Here is an 11965-nt window from a genome sequence, read left to right as displayed (position 1 = left end):
TGTGAGTGGAACAGAAATAGCAAAATGCACATTCTGTCCTATGAATTCGTGCCTGGAGCAAAAGGCAGAGTGAAGCTAACAGAGCATGAACATGGTTTTTTCATCTTTTCACAATTTATCTGGTCTTGAATGACAGGAAGTATGCACACCCAAAGCGTGAACATGAACACAAACAATCATTCCAAGAGAAAACATATGTCCCATCTGACACTGTTTCTTTCTGTCATCCATTTGGGTTGATCACTATCCATTTGCCAACACATGAAAATGATCTCTTAGCACTGATTACACAGGGTAGAAATGACAGTAGAGCAGTGGAATGGAGAAACGGATCAAACAGACTGTTAGAATCCAGTCTCTGAGGGCTCTGATATAAACAATAAGAGTTTTTGTACTCCTTGAAAACACAGTCTCTTATAATCATACCACTTGCTGTTTGACAAGGGAGAAGTGGGAAAATAGTGTGAAAATCATGAGTTTTTTTCCTTTAACATGGCACCAAGAACAAGCCAAAGCTGAAGCTGCTTCCTGTACATTTTAAGGATGGGTGGATCTTCTCTCCAAAACAATTTCCAGCTGCTGATGTTGTCTAACACAACAAATTAAGTTTCATAGCATTAGGCAAATTTTAACTGGAGTGCTTCACCAAGCCACTATTGCAACTGATAGAAGCCACCTGGGCCTTAGGGTTCAAGCCTGGGTCTGAAAATATCAGCCAATTTGAAAAAGTTTATAAAGCATAAACAAGCAGAAATCAAAATACAAAAATAAGCTACACAGAATATAAGCATCCAACTGTGAAACATAATGACAGATTTAAAATCCTGTCCAATATAAGAGCAAATATTTTGAGGCTGAGAATTAATAACTGAAATTATAACCAAAACAAACACATGAAATGACTTTATTCAAACTGAGCATTTCCATGGCTCTGTGCCAAAATTCAAGATGGCAACCAACAAGAACGTCTCTAGTCATACGGTCTAACGTTCTTCTCTGCCGTTGGTTGCCATATAATGAGAGTAGAGAATCTTTCCTGTGACAAGACTAATACAGACTCAAATGGCTGAGCAGAAGAGATTTATGTTCAAACTTGGACCTTTGGAAGAACAATACAGACAGCTCGAGGACCTCTGTCTTACAAAAAGATGTTATGGGCAGTGATCAGGAAGAGATGTGAAGAAGGGACCCCAAAGCTCAGCAGCAGGAGCTGTCAGAGGTAACCATTCACCTCAGCTTGCACCTGTATCACCAGCTTCCACAGATGTTCAGGTACTCTCCTCTCCTCTCAGCAGGGGCTCCTCATCACCTGGGTGTTATGGGGAGTATGGTGGTATGAGCAGTCACTGCTGCTTTTTCCTTTGGCCCACACTTGGAAGCAATGCCCTGGATTCCTCACCTGGTGTTCAGTGTTACTTCTTCACTGTGAGTAGAGGCTGGAAAAAACACAAAGCAAAGCTTTTGAGCCATCACAGGGGAGTATATTGTGTGAAACACTGCTGCACTGGCCTGCAAGTCTCAGAACTAGCCACCAGCAGAAATCTGGTCTCCCTTTCATAGAACATCTCTCTACAGTAAGAAATGAGACCACAGATCAGTGTGACAGACCTAACTTCATGAGCTACTGCCTGAAAAAGTAATCTTTGTATTCTTCTCAAGCCTCAAATACCATTTTCACTGTTTCCCAACCTCAGTCATCTCTTCACGTGCTCCTCCAGTAACTCTTTCCCTTATCAGTATGCTTTTGTCTCTTTCTTTCTACATGTTACTCATTTGCTTGCATAGGAATCTTTACACCCCACTCCAAAAGATACTAAGGACATTGGTGCAATTGAGATGAGGGTGTGAAAAGGATGGGGTTTTTCAAAAGGTTGGTCTTTGAAGGAATGAACTGTGGATAATAAAGTTTTTTTACTCTCAATATTAAAGAGAGATATTTTAATTCTACATACAATCATTTTCCTACTTGTAGCACGTTACAGAAAAAAGTTAATGTCGTCTTCACTTCTTTTATTAGGAGTCCTTAGACATTCCTTTAAAAAGAAAAATCCAAAACACTCAGAAATGAACAAGTTTTTTTTGGACAGTTTGCATTTTAGGGCTAATCTACTAGGTAAAGCTTGTCCTGTACATTTAGCACATCAGCTTGCTCCTACATGTGAGCGAAAGTTGCTGAGAGCTGTGTTTATTAAAAATATTGCTAGATTTTAAAAAATATGCTCTCCTTGAAAGCCGAGCATAGAGCCAAACATCACAGAGCACAAAGGATCTGGAAAGATGTTTAGAAAGCAAGATTGCCAGCTGTGTCACTGCACAGAAAGTTTGGAACATGAATTAGCAACCAAACTGTCAACTATGTGTATTAAGATAGGATACCAGTCCAGAAACCTATCCCTTGGCACTCTGCGGATATCAAGGAAACAAAGGCACATGAGAAAGGCAGCCAACTTCAACCTCATCTTCCTGTTTTGAAGAGACTCTTGAGCCTTTCTTTTCGTACAGAAATGCACAGAACAGTTTGCCCTTTCTCATAGACTGAACTGAAATCACTTTGTATGAGTTCCTCTTGCGTGGCTACCTTGCAGACTCAACGTAGAGAGGGTCATTCATTCCTATGTCTACATGTAAATACATGCATTCCTACTATAAGGCTTGTGGCCATTGCTGCAATTTAATCTATTTCATAAATGTGAATGTATATAATTATGTGAAGTTTTATCATTTCAAAGCTAGAGGTGAGCTGTCCATCTCCTTTTAAGAAGCTCTGGTTGACTAAGGGGGACAGAAAACCTCAGATTATTCCTGATACCAGACAATAAGTGTTGATTCTCTCTAGTGAAGACAGTCATTACAGAGAATAATCACATATAACAGAATGAATCTCCTTTAACTTATGCCTGCCAGGAGGTGTTAAAATATAGAAGTATCTGCTTGTATGTCTTTCCACATATTTACATACTACTATGTCATCCGTGACTGTACCTCAAAAATATTAATACTTCTGTATGTAGAATAGTTACACAGGGGAAAAAAAGGATTATCTCCATTTTATAGATATGATTCTGAGTCAGGGGAGATATCATAGGAGCTGTGTAAAGAAATTTATGGGACATCAGCACAACAAAATTCAATGCCATGTAGACTTTCCCAGCACAGATTTACACAGTTTAGGTCAGACATCAACACCTAATCTACCCTGCTTCCAAGTAGCAGGAATGAGAGAGACCAGAGCACCAGGCTGACTGACAGTACTGGGTCAGGGACCTGTGCTAACACTTTCAGAGCTAGTTTGGGCTGTTTCATCATACCCACAGTGAGTCTGTGACAGAACTGAGAAATATGTTCAAACCTCCTGAATCCAGTGTTAAAAACAGGAACTTCCTTTCTCCCTGGAAAGCTCTGATAATCCTAGAAACTCAGATTTCTTGTCACAAAGCAGAGAGGAAATTTCCAATCCTAGACTGATGCCCAGCCTTCTCTTGATAATATATAGTGCAACTAAGAAAGGTGATAAATCGATAGAGTTTATTTATATCCTTGGGTAAGCGACACTAGCAAGCCAGGACAGCTGACAACTGAAGGCTGGCCTTCCCTCCCCCATCTTTTGGGCAGAATTTCAAGTTGGCTTGCTGGACTGGGCAGGCAAGGGAAAGCAGCAGTTCCAAAATGAAGTAGAATGAAATTCTACTTGGAAGGTGACAAAAACAGGACACACACAACTGCATTCATTTGAGTGAAGTCTCCCTGCATGAAAAGTAGTTAGCAGCATCATCAGGAAATGGAGACATAGCTGTGAAAGCCAGCATGAGCCTCCCTGCTCTCCACATCACAGAGAAGGCATCAGGTGGCTCCTCACCCCAACTGCTAATACCTCTGTGTACTTAAAAGTCTTTATTCTGATTGCTATCATTCAACTCCCTGCTCTCTGGTTTGATGTAGCTCTCTCTTCTCCGGCTCTTCCGCACACATTTCATAACTCCAGACACACTTTTTACCCTATTCACACACATTTTGGCTTCTATTTTTAGTTCTGATAAAATAATGCCAGATGAAAACAAAATCCAAGTTGGATGGGCAAAGCCATCCTCTCTACAGGCGGCTTAATGCCAAAGGGCCAGATGTGAAACAGAACCCAAGGAATTATATAACCTCTCCCAGTCATTGCACACCTGATCTTAAATGACATTTCCAACACAGCAAATAAATATAGGCAGTTCACCATCACCTAACTACTGAGAACACACAAAGCTTAACTCCCAAACAGGTAAAAATGCCAACTGCCTGAAGTCATTACTTATTCTGCTTAGGAGTTTTCTTTGAGTCCGTCAAAAGTGAAGGCTCCTAAAATTCAAGCTAGGGTCTAGTTCTTAAATAAGGAAGCCAGTTTCTAGAGATTGTCCTTTTCTTTCTCTCCTACTTTCCCAGCATTTCTGAGACTTGGAATGTACTTTGAAGAGAATGGGACCGGTAAGAACAGGAAAATGCTCCTTCCTTTCACAAAAGAAGGCAAAAGATTGACTAAAGGTCTGAGAAGCAGGCTGTTCTCACAAGTTAAGGAATAAATGTAATTTCTGATCACTGACCCTCAGTTCTAGCTGAGAGGTGATGTCTGAGTTTGACATTATTGTGTTAAGAACACTGCTTTTGGAAAAGAGCTTTATACTCTGCTGGGATTTGATGAGACTTCCACACAGTTTTCTGGTAAGTGAATAAACTCAGGCATACAAAAGCATGCCCTGCTGTTAATTTTAGAGAGCCACCTTGATGGTGTCTGTATTCTAAAGGTATTTGTTAGAGACATCAATATCTGCTCATTGCTAGTCACACGGTAACGGTTACCTCCTCCTCCAAAAAGTACTGAGAAATGTGTTAAGAAGGTGGTCCTTCTTTCCCTCTCTTTTCCTTTCTGATCCCTCTGGTGCTATAGGCTTATCTGTCATTATCTGACCTGGGATAATTATCCATCAACAACTATGCCAGGGACTTATTTTCCCGTTTGTCCTCTTTATGGAACTATAGATGTCAGCAGGGGAGAGAGAGGGAAGTTCCTGGATGCTTTTGTGATACTTGAAAGAACAATGGTTTTAGAAAGATGATTCTAAGAACAAATGTGAAATCCAATACCCTCCATCATAACTGATTCTTTGCCCTCCCTAAAAGGGATACACAACAGCAGGATTCACCTCATCTTTACCACATCAAGTTCCACTCCTTTCCAAAGTATGATGAAATGGACTAATTGTGTTTCTCAATAACCCTTTCTCTGCAGGGAGACAGCACTACAGAGAAGGCAGAGAGATGCTGACAATGTTATTACCACTGTTGCCAAAGGTTGTATGCAGGGTGAGAGGCTGCACTGGAAATGTTTGATCCAGTGCTAGAATTCAGACCATTTTTTCCTTTCAGCAATCCACAAAAAGCTTTTCAGCCAGACAGGTGGTTCTGGAAAGATTTATGGGAAGAGTTCATCATTATTTTATTCCCGGACTAGGATAAGCAATGAGGTGACATCAAAAGTTGCTCTTTCATGTCATAAGACATTTCGTGCATGAGTAGCCAAAGTAGGCTGAGGTGGAGGTTACTCGAGGTGCTCATTTGAAGGTCACCTTTCAAAGTCAAGGCCACTTGTGCAGTCAGTCACAGCTATGAGAGAAGACCAGGAGGGTGGCAAATGAAGAGTGGAATTAACAGGATTAGTGTGAGGGAGGAGGCGTACCAGAAGTGTGCAGTGCAGAAACCCGAGTGATTTCTGCTCCCAGCTGCTCCTGATGAAGGATTTGGACAGATACTGTCAGTGTGGTGAGACCAGCTGAAACTGTAACCAAGGTTCCTCTAGGGAATGTGGTATCAACATAAAAATAAATACATTAGTGTTCAACAACCTACTGCCTCCCCGGGCTGCAGGGGAGCCTGGCAGAAGATGAGGAAGCCTGGACAAGGCTAGGCAGCTGGGAATTCCACTCTACTGCAGCAAATGGCTGGGTGTCTGACACAGGCCATGCACAGTGGCAGTGCTATGCATCCCATCACTCCAAGAAAACCAAGAGACAATGGCTGATAAAAGAATGTCCAAGTTCTGTGCACCTTCTGTGTTTAGATCTGGCAAATAATAGGAAGTGAGTTTAGGTGTCATGTTTAAATGTCCGTTAAGTTTATATGACTTTTTTTTTTCTCTTGCTGGTGCAGGGCAACTTTGACACTTACACATTTGTATACCTGCAGAAAGAACTCTTGAATTTCTTTCCTTGACCTTCTGTAAAAGAGGCTGGATTTCAAGAATAACACTCATCTAAGCAGTGGGTAGACAACAGCCAATCGCAGCTTGGCACCTCCAGCATTAACTGTAATTTCAGGTTCCCAATAACAAGACCTACATGGCCTTCTTATGAAGGACCATACAATAATCCTGGATATAAAGAACTCTCAAAATACACAGTCTACCTGTAGATTTCCTGATAACTGAAAAATTCTGGAATTATGCTAGATGTAAAAGAAGAAGAAGTGCAAAACTGCACCTCACTATCACTGGTTTGCAGGGAAGCTCAATTCATTGCTCTATACCTGACCACAGCTGCTTGCACATTCATCTTATTTGGACTTGGCATTCAGACGCTTCTCTCCGCCTTAGCCTAAAGAAGGAAATCACTAGAAAACTAGAGAAAAGCAGCCTGCCTTCTATGTGCATGAGGTCCAGAACAGCTTATCCATCTCCATTTTCTTCACCTAGTTTCCTGGCAGTTTAGGATCCAATTCTAAGACGATGATGCACTTCCATTTCAGAGACATGTACCTTCAGGAGTTGGCATTCAGGCAGATATGGGGGCCAGGTGAATGTCTAAAGTAAATAGACAACTGTGCATCATCCTGTACCTAAGCTCAGATAAGGATCTGCGAATCATAGGGAATAAAATCAACTCCATACTTAGCTCAAGAAGTTTCCTCACTAGCTTTAGATTAAGTTTTGACCCTCACCTTCTGTAAAATGTTCTGCCAAAAGAACAGGAATACAAAGAAATTAGTTTTGGGTTCATGCTTTAAGCCAGACCAGCTAGAGAACTAAGAATTTACATGAATTAGGAGCCTTCACTGCTCTCAGACGCTGCTAACTTTTACCTTCCCAAATCAATAACTCTAATGTTCTTTTCTCCCACCACACTTAGTGGAAAAGCCATGTGGACATTAGCAATATAAACATTAGCACAACACAACTGCATCACTGAGGATGGAAAGGTAAAAATCCTTTAGAGTCTGGAGCCAGGCATCAGCCTTGCACAGTTTTAATCATGATTCATAGTTGTCAGCAATTATATAGGTTATTAGCACATTATTTATATTTTTGCCATGTGAAAACAGAACCCTGGAGGCAGTCTTTGTTCTGAAGGCTTTAACATAAAAATCTCTCAAACACTCAAGAAGTTGGCAGCAGAGGAAAGAGAGAAACACAAAGAAGATAGATTTCATTCATAGTTGCTGTTACCCTTACAAATCAAATCAGCCAAGGTCATTACCTTGTGCATCCACCCCATAACTGCACTGAGGCATTAACTACACTTTCAGATTGTTCCTGTGTCCAGGCTCTTGCTGCAGACAAGAGTCCAGCTCAGGAACAGAAAAGCTGCCTGGGACTACACTGCTGTGTTTTCACAGAAGTGCCCTTTGTTCCCTCTTCTCCCTAAAACCTGCTTTTTGTTGGCATTTTCAAAAAAGGATGAATAATAAATATAATAAATATCTAAGTAAGTGGTCTTCCAACTAGCTACAGAATTTTCTCCATGTTTCTTGCCAGTTGTTCAACAGCTAAATTCTGGTGGAAGAGAGACACCTTTTAAACCTAGAACTTGTCTTTCTTGAGAAAAAAAATTCATGCATTATTCACCTAATGCCACTACAAAGGAACAAAAAATAAAATAGCAAGATGTGGCAAAGTGTTTCCATATGCCTAACATTGTTAATTAACATAGAGAGTAAAAAAACTGACCAGCCCTTAGGTTCCTTACTGAATCATCTGAACTAGCCATATCAAACACAGATCCTCATAAAGCCATCCTGGAACTGAACAACCCACCATAATACTTAGCTGTTACTCAGGAAGCTATTAGTGAAGGAAACTTGAAAAACAGAGAGGATTTTTCAATTTTTCATCGCCCTCATTCACTAATACTGATTGAATTGTTAAATTCCATGAAGCAGGAAACAATCAGAGTAATGCTAAGGGACCCTCAAAGTAGCTTAGGATAAAAAAGCAATGTGTTAATGGCTGTCCCATAGCTTATCTTTCAGAATGGCAGACACCCGAGTACACTAACGACTGTGGGTGTTCCACATCAGTGAAAAATCAGATCAGAAGTCTTTTGAATGCTTCCTGCAGGTAGTAATTCTTAGTATTTCTTTAATAGAATAAATCCTGTTAATATCAAACTTCAGACAGACAGAGGAAGCTGTCTGTTCAAACCCTACACATAAACCCCAAGTGAGCTTACAAGTTTAGCTCTTTACACCTTCCTGTCTGTAGGTACTCCTGAGAATCTCTGCCTTCCCACTTGCACCTATATCCTAGGCTGCTTTGCAGAAATGCTGACTTTTATTCTATCTCTTATTTCATCTCAAAAGATCTGTCCTCAAGAGCTTAAGCCCACTGCTCAACAGTATCTACAACTGTATTCTTCTCTGTGGTGAACCTCTTCTCCGTGGTGCCCAGCAACAGGACAAGAGGCAATGGGCACAAACTGAACCACAGGAAGTTCCACCTAAACCTGAGAAAAAACTTCTTCACTGTGAGGGTGACAGAGCATTGGAACAGGTTGCCCAGAGAGGTAGTGGAGTCTCCTTCGCTGGAGATATTCAAAACCCGTCTGGATGTGATCCTGGGCAATATGCTCTAGAGGACCCTGTTTGAGCAGGGAGGTTGGACTAGATGATCTCCAGAGGTCCCATCCAACCTAAATGATTCTGTGAACTGCCCTCTGAACAATCTAGTTAAAAGTTTCCATACTGCCCGACTCTCTCTTCCTTTGAGTATTATCCTCACTTTTGTTTACATCGTTTGTGACACCTTCACGCTTATTGTCTGCAAAGCCCCACTATCTACTATTCCTCGGAGAGGCTGTTAGAGGAGATGAGAAGAAGAATGGGCTAATAGCATGAGAGGTTACTATTACCTTAAGCTGGCTCAGTCCATACTAGTCTTTCTCTTTCTCTACCCTATGACTGTGCCAGTGGATCTGAAATGGCTGGATAAAGCTTTGGATCTGGCAAATACGATTTGACAGTCAACTTCCAAAGACTTGGAAAATGAAAAATATGGGTGTTTTTTATGGCGTTATGCCCACCTGCCCAGGCCAAATCCTGTGCACTACACCATCCCACAGATAAATGCTGGAAGCAGATATATTAGCAAGACATTGCGAACCACTCCGTGAAATCTTGGTGCAACATCAGATTCTTTGCCATTAACTTGAACAGACCGTGGTCTTGTTTTACAGGTATCACTTTTTCACCCAGTTGAAGGACTAAAAGGGCCAACATTCATCAAAAAGCAGGTTCTAGAGCACAAAATGGTGAGAGATGAGGTTCAGCTCCAAAATCTGTGTCGATATAGCTCCACGCTGGCAGATATACAAGCAGAACTGCCCAGTGGTTACTTTACTAGCCTCTCCCACCTCTCCAAAGTCACACGAGGGCCCAGTCTAACAGGGAGCAAGGGTAGGCCTATGGTGGTCAAATGGCTTCCTCATTCTCCCAGGATGTTTTCTTCACAAAACCTGCCTGATACAGTGGTATGAAATGGTTGTGTCTACTCTCAAATTAATTGTCTCACAGGCTTCTATTAAATGAAGGTCTATTCAAGCTTTGCAGACATTTTTGAATATTTATGTGTGTTTTTATGCAGAGCTTCTGCCTGGTTCCTCTTTTAGCTCCACAACTTTTCATGGTCTGTCTTTAAATTCTTGCAATTTATTCTGTAATCTGCTTTATGAGTCTCTCTAGTTGGTATCTAGGATACTAGTACATGTGACACAGTAACCCCAAATAAGCTGCTGATGAGGGAAATCAAGGTCCTATTGTAAGCAATCAATAGAGAGAGTGAAGAAGAAAAACAGCTGTTCCTGCAGGAAGCACCAGAGTAGTCTCTGAGACACACAGACTGGGCACAGCAGCCTCTGACGCATACCAGTGGCTTGGTGCAAAGCTGAAGAAAATATCATTCCCCCCATTTTCCAAGAATAAACATTATTTTGCTCTACTTAGTCCAATCACTGCAATATTTAGCACTATACCTGGAGCTATATTTGTCTCCTAAGGATAAGGAAGCTTTGAGTGACCTACTCACTAGATCCTGCTTTTGTTAGGCTACCCCTACTCAAAGTAGGGCTCTATTTAAGCCCTATCACTCTCAGTTAAATGGCAGGTTCGATGCTTTTTTTCAGATTCAGAGAGGATAAGTTTAGCCCAGTGCAGCTAGCACAATCCTACAGAAAAAAAAAACGTGAGGCAAAGTTCTCAGTCCTCACAGGATGCTAAGTATCCCTGGATAGGGTGATTACCCTTACCTTTGTAGTTGTTACCTAGCCTTGTATTTTTCTCTGGCTGTTGCTCTCTATCATCAGTATTGTCAACAGTCCTCACACATGCACAGAAACAGGGAAGGATAGAAAAGTGCTACTGCCTACAGTTATTGCATACACATGTATGAGCAACAGTACCCAGAGCAGAGGCAGTGAATCTCCTGCAAAGGTTAGAAATTAAAGGGTGGCAACTATGAGAGAGCTCAGAAAATTGCGAGGAAGAAGGCACACAAACATCTTCATGTAAGTCCACTCAGCAAATCAGGTTGATCATATATTGAAAACTACATTTTTACATTTACTGATAAACCTATGTGTAACCTGGCTTTACATACTGCACTAAAAACTTGATTGAACTATATAGCAGACCAGAACATTTGCCTCAACTGTACATACACTACAATGTTGACCTTATTTTATTTATTTTGATAATCCCATTATACTCCATTCTTACAGAGTCATGTTCCAATGTGCTGTAGGGTCTTTTTTATTGACTACACGGCTATTCACCCTATAAAATTTCTGGTAGGATAGCTGGAGTTTTTGGCAGGTGGTAAGGTGTGGGAGGCAGTTTGGAATTGTATAATATGTGCATTAGCTGAATGTTTGTGCTAGAGAATCAGCAATAAAATCACTGACGTTAATACTGGAAATGTCATCTTTAAGTTTCAGAGCTAAATATCCAAGAGATGAATGGGGTAGTTCACTCCTGCGCAAACTTTTGTTTCAGCCTGTGAAACCACAAATAGAAATCACTGTATTAGTGATACTCAAGTCATGTTTTCAGGGTTTTCACAGCAAAACTAGAGGTCAGAAACATAATTTTTTCAAAGCATTCTACAGCGTAATTTGGCTATATATTCCATTACAGGATCACCACAAGTTACCCTGGGCAGTACACCGCACATGATTTGGGTTCATCAAGACAAGAATCTACTGCAGAAATAGTTCTGCATCCATGAAAAATGGACTAGGTCCTCATTTCCTGAGACCATGTCAGCAGAGAACCCTCTCTGGATGAAGTAATCAGTAGGGAAGGACAAAGACTTGATTCTATAGGTCTCATTGATTTTCCTTTGAGAGCTTTTACCTCTACTGATTGACTCCACTATGTAGCTGATTCACAAGTCTCAATTAAGTCTTTCTGAACTAAGGGGGTTTTCTGCAAGACCAAAGAAAAATGTAAAGAATGTCCTGGCCCTTTATTAAAGGCCAAACTCAAAACAACAGAGCTTCTTTGAGCCAAAGCCTAAAGCAAAGTGGGGCCATTTTAGCCAAATTTTTTCCCAGCCACGTTTTTAGGGATCTTCCTCTTCCAGCTCTATAAAGCTCAGACTTTTCTCCTTTGATTTTAGTCTTTTTACTCTCAGGAGGAATAAATTCCCTACACAGCTGATCCC

General features: G+C 41.0%; 1 protein-coding gene across 18 annotated transcripts in view; it reads right to left on the bottom strand.

Moving 5' to 3' along the window:
• Positions 1-710: 710 nt before the first annotated feature.
• The window catches only part of TTLL5 (tubulin tyrosine ligase like 5), a 140018-nt gene continuing 128763 nt past the window's right edge, over positions 711-11965 (bottom strand). For 6 of the 18 annotated variants that reach the window (XM_068946606.1, XM_068946612.1, XM_068946615.1 and 3 more), the window contains one exon: positions 711-1436. In XM_068946606.1, coding sequence (XP_068802707.1) covers positions 1396-1436 — 41 coding nt within the window. In that variant the 3' untranslated portion in view covers positions 711-1395. Of the gene's footprint in view, positions 1437-11166; positions 11297-11965 lie in introns of those variants that run through there. The other 12 variants (XM_068946610.1, XM_068946619.1, XM_068946626.1 and 9 more) reach the window with 4 other exon arrangements.

This window comes from Struthio camelus, chromosome 5 (genome assembly GCF_040807025.1).
Source record: "Struthio camelus isolate bStrCam1 chromosome 5, bStrCam1.hap1, whole genome shotgun sequence".
Classification (NCBI taxonomy): Eukaryota; Metazoa; Chordata; class Aves; order Struthioniformes; family Struthionidae; genus Struthio; species Struthio camelus.
This window is presented reverse-complemented; position numbering and strand designations above follow the sequence as displayed.